At 38.1% G+C, this 15,976-nt stretch overlaps 1 protein-coding gene across 4 annotated transcripts in view; it reads right to left on the bottom strand.

Moving 5' to 3' along the window:
• Positions 1 to 1,447: 1,447 nt before the first annotated feature.
• ppef1 (protein phosphatase, EF-hand calcium binding domain 1) overlaps positions 1,448 to 15,976 on the bottom strand; it is a 171,541-nt gene continuing 157,012 nt past the window's right edge. For all 4 annotated transcript variants that reach the window (XM_039745020.1, XM_039745019.1, XM_039745018.1 and 1 more), the window contains 4 exons: positions 15,773 to 15,879; positions 8,616 to 8,779; positions 4,860 to 4,944; positions 1,448 to 4,281 (listed from right to left, as the gene is read on the bottom strand). In XM_039745020.1, coding sequence (XP_039600954.1) covers positions 4,091 to 4,281; positions 4,860 to 4,944; positions 8,616 to 8,779; positions 15,773 to 15,879 — 547 coding nt within the window. In that variant the 3' untranslated portion in view covers positions 1,448 to 4,090. The remainder of the gene's footprint in view (positions 4,282 to 4,859; positions 4,945 to 8,615; positions 8,780 to 15,772; positions 15,880 to 15,976) is intronic.

Raw genomic sequence — 15,976 nt, forward strand, 5'->3', positions numbered from 1 at the left:
AAACTATGCATTATAAAGAGACAAGACTAGTAACTCCAATATTAACCTTAGGGAGTATGACAGCAATGGTTGAAAAAGCTATAAAAACTAAAGGGCAGTTACACAGAAATATGGCAGAAAAGGTGAGATTCTAAGGAGCTTCTAAAGTGGGTTTGAATAATATGTAGGTTTTTAGGTTATACAGCTTGATATGTAGAGTACAAGATAAATGAGGTTAAGCTTTACAATGCACCGGTGAAGCAAAGCAGTGCTAGAAAAAGTGCAGAGAAGAGTGACTAGGTTGATTTCAGCACAACAAGGTAACAGTTATAAGGAAGGATTAAAGGAGTTAAACGAGTTCAATTTAAGCAAACAGACATTAAAATGTAACATGACTGAAGTTTTTAAAATTACGAAGGGAATTAGTACAGCAGATCCCAGCTGTTACTTTAAAATTATTATTATTTTTCTTTAAGTAGGAACAATGCAACACAAATGGAAATTTGTTAAGGGTAAATTTTAGTAAAATGATACAAAGTTTTTCTTCACACAGAGAACCATAATCACATGGCGTACATTACTAAGTAGGACTTTAGGTACCTTCAGAACTCAGCTTGTTATTTTGGAGAAATTAGATAGATAGGATTGGTAAGCTTTGTTGGGCTAAAGGGGCAACATTATTCTAATGTCCAAATGAGAGTGAGTGTGTGGATGAGTGTTCTGTGACATACTGGCTCCCTGTCCACAGACATGGTGCCCAACATTGCTGACACTGGCACCGGTCCCCATGATCTTGAACTGAATTAAGCAAGTTTATAATGTATGGAGGCTGTTCGTGTTCTATTTGCATGTTAATATTATTATATTAAGAAAAAACAGTGATGGCTAAACTGTGAAATAGGATGATCAGATTTGGGCAGAAGACAAAGGAGACATAGTTCTTGTTCTGCAGTGCTGTTATGTGTGATGAAGTAGATAGATAGACAGATAGATACTTTATTAATCCCAAGGGGAAATTCACAAATTAAGTATAAGGCCTTTAATTAATTCAACTTGAACCACCTTGAATGGTACAACACTGCATATAAAATAAAAGTCACTTTCAGCGTTTTCTATATCTTTCCTTGCTTTCCATTTTGTTTGAGCTCTTCCATGGCTGACCTTTTATCCCTCTGCCTTATTTCTTGTGTACCAAATGAAAAATGTATCCTGAGACCTCCTAAATTGTGTCATATTTGCTAAACATAAAGAAAAAAAGAAACCAAAGGACAGTGTTCCCTGGCTAATGTTTATGATCCAATTTCACGTTTTCTTGGTTTATCCATCCATTTTCCAACCCGCTGAATCCGAACACAGGGTCACGGGGTCTGCTGGAGCCAATCCCAGCCAACACAGGGCACAAGGCAGGAACCAATCCCAGGCAGGGTGCCAACCCACCGCAGCTTCTTGGTTTATTTTAAATTATTTTTTTATAATTATTATTCTAATGATGTATTTTCTATTAATATTGTTATATTTATTTATAATTATTTTTCTATGTGTAAGATGTTCTCTTATGTCTGTTGTGTTCTATGGCTGGTACCTTAGGAGGTGCTGCCACCCTGATGTCATTCCAGCTGAGACCTCCCTTTGCCTAAAGATCTCAGTAGTGGTGCATTGTATTTGGAAGGAGACACTGTAGGAATTGTTTTGTATTCTTTTCTATTTTTGAAAAATGTATTCATATTCATAGATTTTTTTGGTTTGCATTGTCTCTTCAAGTTAAAGTTGTTTGTTTTTTTTTTTTTTTTTTTTAATTCTTTAATTTCACTTGAAAGGCTTCTACAATAGTTTGTAACTTTAAAGGGCAGTTTCCTCATTTTGTGCCAGGTTATGTTGCAGCCTGCAGTCTGCAGTGTTGGTTTGGCTCTTGAGAACAGGCCAGTGGAGATCCTGCCCTGCTCTATTAGCTTTTTGCAAGGCCCCATGCCCTTTATGCTATGGTCCTGACAGTTAGAATGGCTCCTGAACCAGAATGCTTGTAAGTCAGGCCCATCAGCTACAGGGTAAGGAAATGCTATGAATTAACTCTCATATGTGTAGTTAAAAATGTGAGTTGTTGTCCGGTAAATCCAAGTGACAAGAACCCAGAACTGTGAGAAACTTCTGAAAGGAGGTGTTTCAACCACAAATGAATAAGTATTTGAGAAGAATATTAATGATTGCATAATAAAATGTTGATCATAATGGACTGTAGTTGGTTTGTACCATAAGCCAAATTGTGAAATATATCAACTCCTTACTACCCTGAACTGGATGAATATGTTAAAAATGAATGAGTGGATGGATGGTGAACAGTCACAGGGTACATAGAGACCATCATTTTAAAGCAGTGTGGCAGATTAAATAGCTTGCTTCCTTGCTTAAGACTGTGCTTATGCTTTACTGGAAATGATTTTCTATGGGCAAAATATATGCAAAATGTTATCATCTTTTGCTAAGTGGTGTCAAAGGAGTTGATGAAATAGCAATACTGATCTTTTTAGGCAAAAGTAAGTTAAGTAATGATTGTAAATGATTGGGGACTATAATGGGATCATAGTCTAGCTCTGTGTTCTACCCCTTGAGTCAAGCAACCAAGCAACAGAAATGTTCCTTTAGCTCACTTGGTAGAGCCACTACAACCAGCAGAAAGATGGCACATCTTTTGGTCAGTTTCTGTCAGAGGACATTCAGTTTTTTTTTTACTGATTTTCTTAGGGATGCCTGATTACTTTGGTTTGACTTCTTTAAATCTTATTGCACGTTTTTTTTGTTTTTTTTTAAACTATATGTTTTCTAAATACCTGACTCAAGCTTTGCAACCTGCCTTTTTCTTTTTAGATGCCCTGCAATGAATTCCTGCTCTGATTCATTCCAAATGCCAAATTCAAGCTGTCCTGATCTCCACTAACTGCTGTGTAACACTGAGGTCATGTAACGTTGTCTGTAGGTGGTCTTAGAAGACTAGAGGGTGGCAGCGATGAATGTGATCAGCCAAGAAACAAGAAATGGAGTAGTGTGTGATTCAAATTTGTATCAGGGTAAGACATTTTATGGTAAAAGAACATAAAGCTTTTAAGACATTTTAAAGAAATATTAGTGTTTTTAATCAATGTACAGTTAGGAAAGATTTTCGATATTTGTGCTAAATGGCTGATGCAGAAAATTTCCCTCAGAAATAAGGTTTGAAGTACAAAAGCTTTCCATCAAAGCTTGCATTAAAGATATAGCCTTTCCAAACTAGCTGGAAGCACACAGTGTGGTAACATATAGAAAAAAAAAGAAAAGCTATACAAAGTGCTGAAGATTAAAGAGATTATCATTATAGATGTAATCATCATCTGTTATGCAGCAAGAAGAATGCTGCCATAACACAAGAGGATGATTCAGATGTCAGGGCACTTTCATGAGGCACACAATTCCAAGATGTGCTAAACTATGAAATGCACGTTAAAGCATAAAAATTACCATTCACTAACAAACAAAAAAAAAAGAAAAACGAATAATGGATGCATTTCTGCATGCATTACAATATGATTGTCGTGAACAGTCTAATGGCTTTTATAAAATGCTAGGTTCGGTTAGCCAGCTTTAATAAACGGGCTTACAGTTAGCTAGCTCTTTGAAGGTTTCAGTGTTAAAATCCTCCATTAGCGTTATCAAGCAAATCCATTGAAAAATGCAGCAACTGAAAAAAAATTAAATACTTGTAAACATGTATAAAATATGTTCCAATATATAATGTTTGATTGAGCACATACTTTTCAGACAGCACACTTTCTTTAGAGGGTCTAATATTCCACTGAAGAGGCTAAACAGCCTAATCATCAAGTTCATTAAACCTACTGATACTCACTTCTATGATTCCACATGCCCAAGTAGTTCTTTATTTTTCCTACTGTACATGTTGCATGGTTTTGAGATTTTTTGTTATTGTTTATATTAATAGACCTGTGTCATCGCTCTGACCGTGTCTTCACAGAAGAGCACCACGTAATAATAAGCTCAATATACAGTAACTGCAGATTTCAAAAGAAGAAAAAAGTAGGTGCAGGAGTACTGAAGAACTCTTAGTCGTTAAAAGTTTTGTTTAGTTTTCTTTGCTGTCCAGTTTATGTACCACACGGAATGCCTCCAAGAACTCGTTGAAGTCAATGCTGCCATCTTTGTTGTAATCAATGCTCCGGGCCAGGTCATCAATAGCTTCATCGTCAATAGGGATGTGGAGGTGAGAACTGAAAAGCTTCCAAGTCTGTCGGAACTCTTCAATCGAGATTAGTCCTACAAATGAGGAACATATGATAATTATGAATACCAAGGTGAATGCAGAGATCTATTTAGCTCTGATTCATGCCGCAGCATCATCAGACCATCTTCTTGAACACACAAAGGAGTTTGTTCCTGCTCACCCAGATGATAGGTTCATGGAACATACACCAAGGAGCTGATACTGATTGCAAGATTTCCTTCAAAATGTTGTGTATGAATGTATAGTAAACCACATTTAACTGGGCAGTTATTGGCTTTTTGTCTAATGTGTATAAATGTGATGGTGATGATGCACTAATTAATCTCAATAAAGCTTTTTCAACATTTACATTTGTCTTTCACAGGATGCCTTGTTTTATTTTCCTTCTAGCATTACAATACATTTCTTCCAATTGCAAATTTTTATATATCTATATTAAAGAGAATTCAGAGTCACGGGAAGCCTGTGATCACAGAGATAAAAAAAAAATAATAATAAGAGCAACTACAGCAAGTAGGTTGCAAATTAAAGTTACACTGATGACAGATAAAGGTAAGTTGATTCTTTATTGCAAATTTTTACACAGTCTGTGTTCAACAAGTAAACTCACCTGAATGATCTTTATCGATTATATTAAAGATGATTTCCAGATCAGTTCGATATCTATAAAGGGTCTCCATCAAGCATGGTGTAACCTTAAAAAGGGTTATACAAGTAACCTTTATTTATACAGGATATTTATATGAAAAGCATTATCCTAAGACAAATGTTTACATAATTTTTTTTTGTTTTTCATTGAAAGAAGTATCAACTTTTTGGAGTAGAATACAGTTCTTTAGCTGCTGTTCCATGTATGATATACATTGGTATTTTAAAACATTTATTTTAGTTGCTCGAACTTTACAGACAAACAAATATTCCACTCAGGTAACAGAAAGGATTAAGCTAACATTTTATATGCTAGTATCACTCTATATACTCTATATAGTCACACATATGTATCTGGGGACCACCTTCCTGGCTCTGGTGTGGTAAGAAGCTCCAGCCCGATACAAGAGGGGGCACTGACCCTAACATTATCTTTTCCTTCCTCCTCCACAGCTAAGAAAAGACAGCCAAGAAGGTCGTCTGACCCTACCCCATCACTGAGAGGAAACTCTGCCCCTTCCGGTATCATTCCTGTGACGTCAAGCCATTCCTGGAAGGTGGCATCAGAAAACCAAATGACACTCGTGAAGATATAGAGATCATGAGCACACGGCCATATGATGTAAGCTCTCTTTTCTGTTAATATTAAAAGAGGTTACCAGGAAGGTACCCCAACTTTTCCTTGGCATCTCGAGTTGTCTGCTTTTCCAGTCGCCCCTACAGCATGTATATATAGTATAAATTGTATAAATTCAGAACATAAACCTATTATATACTGCTCCATGGTATTTGACAAATTATTATCTTTTGAAACAAGTATAAGGTTCTTGTAAATATGTGCAAGTACTGTGATGGATGGCTGGGGATCGCGGGAAAGTAGGGGACCAGGAGAAGGGCAATTCATACCCTGGGACATGAGAGGGCAGCCTGTCTGGGTTGCATCTGGGCCATGGTCTTGGGGCATAGAAACTCAAACTTGTTGGGGTCCATGGCCAGCGCCATGGGGTACCTGGACAGCTCCAGGAACAAGGTCTGCAGCACTTCCACCACCCCCGGAAGTGCTGCCAGAAGAGGAGCTGGATTCACAGGTAGCACTTCCGTTACACCCAGAAGTGCTGCCGGAAGTTAATCGGAAAGCACCTGGAGCACTTCCAGGTGCAGTATAAATGAGGCCGCCTCACTCCAGTGGAGGAGCCAGAGTCGGGAGGCAGAGGAAGGAGCTTGCGACTGGAGGAGTGGGGGTGGCAGAAAGAAGAGAAGTAAAAAGGGACTGAGTATTGTGCCAATTTATGCATGGTGTGGTGTAAATAAGGAAGAGTATAATAAACGTGTGTGTTTTGGACATCGTGTGTCCTTGGTGTTTGTCTCTAGCCGGGCTGATCTTCTACAGTACATAATGAACATAAGAATGGTATGTTCATGTATGTATATCCAAATAAATTGAAGTCACCTTAATGTACTCTAAAGCTAGAAATATTACTCTCACATCAGTCTAATACTGTCTGAATGTAATATAAAGATCATTACAGCACACATGGATTCATTGTTCTCCTCTACTAATTCCTTTTTAATCTATCTGCCTCTTAATCACTCACCCAATATCAATTGAAAAATAATCTAGCCTTCATCCCCACTTGTCCATCATAGTGCCACATGTCGCAGATCACTTTTCTTTTTCCTTTCTCTTTTCTTCTTGCTTCTCCATGATCTCTACCTTTCTTTAGCACTCTCCAAGGTAATATTTTTCATTGACCCCTACCATAAATACTGGATTATTTCGTTCTGCTACCCACTTTCTAGATTGCTCTACCCGGTTCTCAAGAATCTGTTCTTGAGAACAGGAATAGGAAATAGGAATTCGCTCCTACTTTTTCTCTTCTCATGATGCCCACTATCCTGTAGTGTTCTTTCTGGTTCACAGACAAAAGCGCGATAGACATATGCGCCCCGACAAAACCGCGACGGGCAAATGAGCGCCGACAAACTCGTTAACTGGTTTTCGACAAATGCGCGCCGACAAAATCACCACGACAAAATTGCGAGAGAGGCCAAGAAAGTGGGACGCCCTTGCTGCAATTCTTCCTACATATGCAGGGTGTGATCTTAAGGACTATCTGCGTGCCGTGCTGATGGCATGCCGTGTCTCATAATATTGACTTCTAAAATAAACATTATTATATATGCTAAATCTGACACTATGTCCTTAGTTGAGGCAAAACCAAAGGGTTTTACATCTGTTCATAAATCAAGAGATATTAGTTGGGGAGGAAGCCTCAGAATAACTGTGTGTAATGAACTAAGGACTCAGAATAACTGTGTGTAATGAACTAAGGAACTTTTATTAGTTGTTAGAAGTAGAATGTAGCAAAACTTTAGTTCTAATTTACAGACCACCTAGGCTATATTTGTTATTTATTATTCAATGTTGCAGCCTTTTATCTAACTTAGCAATACATTTTGATAGTGTAGTGTTGATGTCAGAGTTTGATATTCATATAGATGTAGAAACTGGCACCTTTAGCAAATATTTTACCTGTGTGTTAAGCTCACTAGGGTGGCTCACTGTCACAATCAAAATCTAATTATTACTTATGGAGTTGACATTCAAAAGTGCTACTGCAATAAATTAAATAGTCTTTGATTACTACTTAGTTACACTTTTCTTGTCGTTGCCTTTAAAAATACTGGTGCAGACTAAATTAAAAACCGCGCAATTGTTTCAAACTCTGTTTATAATTTTTGGATATTCTGAGAAACTAAACTTAATTTTGGATAACAACATCAATCAGTTGACATATACTGTGTCTCTGAAATAATCGTTAGATTATTCTCAAACAAACTCACAAAATTAACTACAACACATAGAAACCTACCATTGTTTAATCAGAGTACTCACCCTCTTACATTAGAACACTGGTTTTCAGTGAATTCAGTGCTTGGAGATTTTCTGTTTCATCTTGAGCAACAGTTCTCTGGACAGCTCAGCTCAACACTATTTTCTTTCCCTGGCATATAAATATGGCATCTAAATACTAATTTCATGTTTTCTTGTGTAAACATGACTAAATAAAGAAACCTTAAATGTTTCAGTAAGATGCTTTCATTGACCTGCCTTTTTCATAGTTTTTACTCTGAAGCTAACTATTCAAACTATTCCCAGATTTAAAACTTGTCAGGTGCCTCTAGAAAACACATTTCTTCACAAATGGGCTTTTACAATGCTTTACAAGTATTTCTGTTCTAATTGGGAACCTTCTAACCATTAGGGTGAAGCTGCATGGATATTCAACTGTTAATAGTCTCAGAGACCATGAAAGGTTACTAGACAAGTGACTTCAAAACAGTGAGGACCTCCATTAACCATGAAAGTGGCGTTATTGTTTGGGTAAACCAAGAATCTTCAAGATGAGTTAGTGGAAGGCTCACTAATGTGAGAAACAGCCAGGCTAGAAAGAATGGCTTTAGCAGAATAAAAAACGAAACTACCAACTCTGTAGACTAAAATCTGTGAAGGCAGGCTCAGTGGAGTGCTAAGGATTCATTTTGTCTTTCTTACATAGTATGAGTGACTGTGTCTTTGTAAGTATACCCTGAATTTGTCTGGATGTTGGCTTGCACTAAATGTTGTCAAGATTGCATGTGGGATACCACATGCATGAAATGGATTTGAAAACTGATAGATTGATACATACAGATGCATCAAACCTCTTGCTCTAACCTCTTTAATGGAACGTTCTATTTGCAGATCTTCAAAACAGGAGAGGTAGTCAACATTCCCATCAGGACCTAGTTTCACTAAATGGGAGCGCAGGGTCCTCCAAGGCAGATCTAAATGTAGGACTGATTCTACTGCTGTAGCCCAGTCACTTGTTGAAATCCTTCCTGGACAAAACACAAAGCAACATTACACTTAAGCATTTCACAGTTTCACTGAAAATAATACTGCATATACCAGTTTTATTGGTTAAACACATATATTCATTATTCGTCATGGAACTTGTGTCAGTAATTTCCAATAATTATTTAATTCTGGGACACTATGACCCTGAACCTGAGATAAAGAAGTGAACAATTGATCAAATAAATATCTACATGAAAAAAGGACAGATATTATCACAGGTTCAGAATAGTTCATTAAAAAGTAAAGCAATACAAGACAAACAATGTGATCAGGAATAAAAATGTCTTCAGTTCCAGACTGTTACAAAGTTGACATAAGTTTATTACTTTTCTCGATATGAGGTGGACATTATCAGAGTGACTTTTCTGCTCTTTATGATTTATAGAACATTAGTCCACAGCATGTTGTGGTACAGCGGGTCCACAGCTCTCTCAGCAAAGGCCCATTTTAAATAATCACCGCGCTCGTGGCTTAGCAAGGTTGGCGTGGTGGTTGTGGCTGTAGCAGTTCTCAGGGCGATTTGCGATGTGGGAGTTTCTTTAGAAGCACGAGCCAGCTAGAAAGAAAAAGAGGTAGAACAAAAAAAGAGGAGTAAAACAAGAAATGAACAAGAAAGAGAGAGAAAGAAAGACGGAGGTGGCTGGAGAAAGCAGGACGCAAGCGAGAGAGAGAGAAAGAGAGCCAGTGCTGGTTAGTGAGCGAGTGAATGTTCACAGCCAACTGTACGGAAGCCTGGGTGTTAGGCCAACACCAGGGAGTTGTAGTAGTGGTCGCTCCTGCTGAGTGATCGAGTAGCGGGACTGACAAGTGAAGGGCAACAGGCTGCGTAAGGCCGGGAAGGCAGTAAGAGTCGGGAGACTTGGGAGGATAAGCTCCAGTGTGATAGTCCCGGCCGTTGGAGAGAAACCAGTTCTCGGGCCTGGTGTGAGTGCACGACCGAAGCCAGGATCGGGAGGCCTCCAGACCTGTGTTGATGAAAGAATGAAGGACAGCTCCAGAGAGAACGTCTCACCTGCTGCAGGGCCCAAACGGGAGAAGCAGGTGAGACGCTAGTGTAAAAGAAGCACCTGGCTTGTCATTGTTTTAAAGGACTGCTTCCAGCAACATTTTAACTTCGGTTTTAAAGGATTGTTTTTGTAATTATTTTTAAACCTCCACATTTCTTTTATGGATTACTTATTTATTGGAACTTTGAATCACTGAACTATTTATTTGAACACGTTCTTTGTTTATCAGTTTTAATAAAATCACTTGGCACTTTTGTACACCATCCCCTTGCTTTGTTGTTGCCTCACTGCTAAGCTCATCAGTAACAATACCGATGGTGTAGGGTTCAAGGGCTCCTGAACAGCAGATGTGAGCATGGAGCAGAACCCGCATCGTCACACATGTACAGGGTGCGGCAGAAATAACTCCCATATTTCAAAGGGGAATTGAAAAAAAAATGCTACGAGGTATAACCAAAAACTTTTTATTTCCCAAATGTAGATATAAAAAAGTTTTTTTTACTTTTTTTTTTACACCAAATGGTGGCCTTGATGGCTGATACACATTTGGAGCCATTCTTGGAAGTTTTCCATCACTCTCACTAGCATATTAGACAAAATTCCTTCAATTTCTTCTTGAATAGCCTCCCTTAGTTGGTCCAAAGACCGAGGACGATGTTTGAAAACTTCGGCCTTGAGGTACCCCCACAGAAAAAAGTCACAGGGACTTAAATCAGGTGAGCGCGGTGGCCATGGAACTGGAACATTTTCATTAGCACGTAAACCGAACCACATGCTAAATACCCTCTGCGTCGCAGCTACAGATTCACCATTTTTGAAAAAAGCCTCCACTACAAAGTCTCGATGCTCACCCAACCACGACTGAAAACTTTATTATGTACCGTACCTAACGGAATGGACCACACCCCTCTACCTGCTTTGGGGACCCCACAGTGATTTTTTGAAATGTGGGAGTTATTTCTGCTGCACCCTGTATGAAGTTTGCATGTCCCCGTCAAGCCTGTGTGGGCTCTTCTCTGAGTACTCCAGAATTTTTGCCACATCCAAAAAATGTGGGGGTTTGGTGAACTGGCTTTAGAACTGCCATCTCTAAGTGGGTATGGAAAAAGGATGAGAGGGCCCTGTAATAGACTGTTGACCCAAAAAAGTTTGCTACCTGATTTATTTCTTGTTGATATATTTACGGCTCTGGCACAGAATTTTATTTAGCAAACTCAGTAAATAGATGAATTAGTGAATGGACAAAAGACACAGTAAAGAGTAAGAAGGATGATAGTTTCTAAGTTTCCTTAGAATAAAAATAGTGTGACTGACAGAAAACTACATTTGAAATCCAAAGAATAATATTTTTCCCAGTGCCCCTTGATACTTTGTTAGGAGTATACACACATGCGTTATGTCACTAACTGATCGGTATTCTAGCTGGATTTGCACCCTGCATGCATTAAAAAATGAAATATTTCAATTTGAGAGGTAAATTGGCTGACTGAATGAAAGTATTATGAAAACACTTTGTTGTTCTTCACAGGTTAATTGTATGTTGTGTCTTCATTTCTGGATTATGCTCCTCACTATGTAGCACACATTGGGTAGTGACAGGGACAGCCCAAAGTATATAATGCTGATCCCATGCATCACAGGTTCTGTGAGTGTTAGTTAGTCATACTGGAGACAGTGAGAGATAAAGGACTCGGAGAATAATTTTATTTCATAGTAGCACAGTGGTTAGCACTGTTGCTTTAGAGCTCAGGTTATATTTTTGGACACAATAACAAGTCCAGCCCTTCCCTAGCCCTCAGGAACACTTAAAGACTACTGCACCATTATAATTCAATTAAAACTAATTCTTTTTCTCCTTCCCCATTGACTTTAATGTTTTTCACATGACAATGTATAGTAGAAATACAAAAATAAGCATTGGTTTTCTTTGCATGTTTATGCATCTGCCATCAAATAATGTACAGTGGTGTGAAAAACTATTTGCCCCCTTCCTGATTTCTTATTCTTTTGCATGTTTGTCACACACAATGTTTCTGATCATCAAACACATTTAACCATTAGTCAAATATAACACAAGTAATCACAAAATGCAGTTTTTAAATGATGGTTTTTATTATTTAGGGAGAAAAAAAATCCAAACCTACATGGCCCTGCGTGAAAAAGTAATTGCCCCCTGAACCTAATAACTGGTTGGGCCACCCTTAGCAGCAATGACTGCAATCAAGCGTTTGCGATAACTTGCAATGAGTCTTTTACAGCGCTCTGGAGGAATTTTGGCCCACTCATCTTTGTAGAATTGTTGTAATTCAGCTTTATTTGAGGGTTTTCTAGCATGAACCGCCTTTTTAAGGTCATGCCATAGCATCTCAATTGGATTCAGGTCAGGACTTTGACTAGGCCACTCCAAAGTCTTCATTTTGTTTTTCTTCAGCCATTCAGAGGTGGATTTGCTGGTGTGTTTTGGTCATTGTCCTGTTGCAGCACCCAAGATCGCTTCAGCTTGAGTTGACGAACAGATGGCCGGACATTCTCCTTCAGGATTTTTTGGTAGACAGTAGAATTCATGGTTCCATCTATCACAGCAAGCCTTCCAGGTCCTGAAGCAGCAAAACAACCCCAGACCATCACACTACCACCACCATATTTTACTGTTGGTATGATGTTCTTTTTCTGAAATGCTGTGTTCCTTTTACGCCAGATGTAACGGGACATTTGCCTTCCAAAAAGCTCAACTTTTGTCTCATCAGTCCACAAGGTATTTTCCCAAAAGTCTTGGCAATCATTGAGATGTTTCTTAGCAAAATTGAGACGAGCCCTAATGTTCTTTCTGCTTAACAGTGGTTTGCGTCTTGGAAATCTGCCATGCAGGCCGTTTTTGCCCAGTCTCTTTCTTATGGTGGAGTCGTGAACACTGACCTTAATTGAGGCAAGTGAGGCCTGCAGTTCTTTAGACGTTGTCCTGGGGTCTTTTGTGACCTCTCGGATGAGTCGTCTCTGCGCTCTTGGGGTAATTTTGGTCGGCCGGCCACTCCTGGGAAGGTTCACCACTGTTCCATGTTTTTGCCATTTGTGGATAATGGCTCTCACTGTGGTTCGCTGGAGTCCCAAAGCTTTAGAAATGGCTTTATAACTTTTACCAGACTGATAGATCTCAATTACTTCTGTTCTCATTTGTTCCTGAATTTCTTTGGATCTTGGCATGATGTCTAGCTTTTGAGGTGCTTTTGGTCTACTTCTCTGTGTCAGGCAGCTCCTATTAAAGGGATTTCTTAATTGAAACAGGTGTGGCAGTAATCAGGCCTGGGGGTGGCTACGGAAATTGAACTCAGGTGTGATACACCACAGTTAGGTTATTTTTTAACAAGGGGCAATTACCTTTTCACACAGGGCCATGTAGGTTTGGATTTTTTTTCTCCCTAAATAATAAAAACCATCATTTAAAAACTGCATTTTGTGTTTACTTGTGTTATATTTGACTGATGGTTAAATATGTTTGATGATCAGAAACATTTTGTGTGACAAACATGCAAAAGAATAAGAAATCAGGAAGGTGGCAAATAGTTTTTCACACCACTGTATGCAATTGAATATTTGTGATTGTATGTGTATGTTCTGTCAGTACATGCACCAACATTTCAATATAGCTGTGCTGAAATCCCTTTTTTCTGCTAAAAGGTGCCTTATTTATGATCAAGTATGTTTAACTTGGTTTCATTGGTTCTTACAGTTTCACAAAAAAGGTTCACTGTTTCTTTTGCTGTCATTGCTGGGTCTGTCGTGTCTGGGAAAATGTGTGTGTGCTGCTGTTTTTCATTTGTGGCATGACCACTCTGTCCACTATTTACCATTTTGCATATTCTTTCCCCACAACAAAGTTGTGTTGGTTGTGTACTTTGTATTCAACGGTGTTTGAAAAACACTACAATGTCATTTCAAGTGAGTTTATAGTAATTTTTAACCTAACTAATATAACCAGAGCACTGATAATTTTCAGGTTTTTGTTTTTTGTTCCAATCACGCATAGTGAAATAATGTGAGTGATTATAAGATTGACATTTTTTGTTGATAGTTTATAGTTTTCAAGTGTGAGTTGGAGAAGAGAGAAAGTGAGTTATACCTGGGTAACAATGTTTGTGGCATTAATGGGGGTCTCTCATGGACAAACGAATAAATCATAATCAGTTCTGTTTTCTGAATAGTATTTCAGAGTTACAACAACATGGGCATCAATTTAGGAAAAGTCAACAAAGGACAGGAGGGGACATGTATATTGATGACATTATTAAAAATTTAAAAACACAGTGCCAATTGGTGTTGACAATTGCGCTTCTAGTGTTAAACTATTCCATCTCTATGCTTCTTGTAGTGTCCTTTTGGGTACAGTTTGTAGAGAGCTGACCCCCTGCTGACCACACAATGCAACCATCTCAGACAGGTAAAGCTGATTGCATCATGCATTCAATCACTTATTAAGGTTGTCATTGCATGAGATATGGGACTTGTGTGTAAGCATGGTTGATGTAACATTCCTTCGATTTCTGTCTGTGTGAAAGTGTGTTTTCTTGTTACTGAACTTTCTGTAGAAAGGGATAGTACACCCTGATATGTGACATGATTTCATTTCAGGGAGGCATAGTGTGGTTAGTACTGCTGCCTCACAGCTCAGGTTATATTTTTAGCGTAGTAATTGCTACAATATAGTTGGAAGATCCTTATTGTTTTGCCTTGCCAATTGACTTCAATGAGTTTGCCGAAATTACCAAACATTTCCAAATTTTCAACAAATTTAAGACAAAGCAAATTCAGCAGGGTTTGCTTATCACTAAGGATCTATCATATACGTAACTACATTATATGTGAGTCTTTGCTTACTGTTTTTGTGAGCATCAAGCTCATCTGTCACACAAAAGTATATAGATGAGAATTTCATTTCATTATTCATGGGTGACAGAGGTTGAACACCAAACACTATGATTACAGCCATACAATCAAGTGAACATTGAAAATGGGCAAATCCAAAAATAGTAACAAAGATATCTAGATTCAGATCCTGCAAACAAAAAAAAACATGCTTTAATAATTTTTCACATATAGTCTTTATTTTTAAATAGGTTTGATCTAATAATTAACACAATATATCTCACTATTATAATAAAAAATAGGGACGAGATGTGACTTTTTCAGAGAGACACTTTCATGTCCCATGAGACGAGAATTTGTGCCAAGAGATTTAACCACGACCGGGGCCGGAAACAAAAGACAAAGAGTAGATGACAAAGTTGAACATCGTAAAGAATTCAAAAACATTGGTGTGATACACAAGCAGAGCAGGTTAGAGATGATGAAAGTACTAAAATTTGAAAGTCTCAAAAAATGATAGTAAAGATCGCATTAGCGCAAACAAATGGAAATTGTTACTCAGTGAAATAACGGAGCAGTGAAAAAGAGATTGAATATATTGTTCGGATTTAAAGTTTAAGTCAGAGGCTTATAGATTTTCTAATTCGTGTTGGCATCAGGGAAAAGTAGTGTTTCTTCCCAATTAAGAGGCTTATCCACGAGAATGAAAAGATTTGATGTTTGGTGAAAGTGAAATCCACGTACTCGAGCACCAGGTGCGTAGCGCAGGCTGGGGGGTTGGCAAGCGAAGCCCCCTAGTAACTCTTTAAAAAAAAAAAAGATGGCAACTGACACATCATCAAATAACACATTTGTAGCAACATCACAGCAACAAGTATATGTCCACACAAATACAGTCCCGTTGCAAACCAACTGATATCATCACAATTAGGACAAAATGACCATAAGCAATCAAAAAAAAAACACAAAAACAGAAAGGTTAAAAATATTACATTGCTCTGAAAATAGTCCAAAACGAGTACAGAACATATTTTTTAAAAATGCATAAATATTTTAAAGGAGGACTGATGTTTTTTATGGATGCATATTACACAATCCCTCACTTACCTGTGTTATTTTTGTCACAATCTTTAAATGCTGCAATCAGATCTGTTTTGTGTGCATATAGCTTTTCTCTCAAGGATTTTAGAGCGGAACCTTCAGCAGCAGTCACACTGTGAAGAAAACAAAAGCAACTGACTTTAGCTCTATGTACTGTAGATTGAAAAAACACGAATAATCAATGACTGCAGTAGAGCGGACATGATTACC

This window comes from Polypterus senegalus, chromosome 2, assembly GCF_016835505.1.
Source record: "Polypterus senegalus isolate Bchr_013 chromosome 2, ASM1683550v1, whole genome shotgun sequence".
Taxonomy (NCBI): domain Eukaryota; kingdom Metazoa; phylum Chordata; class Cladistia; order Polypteriformes; family Polypteridae; genus Polypterus; species Polypterus senegalus.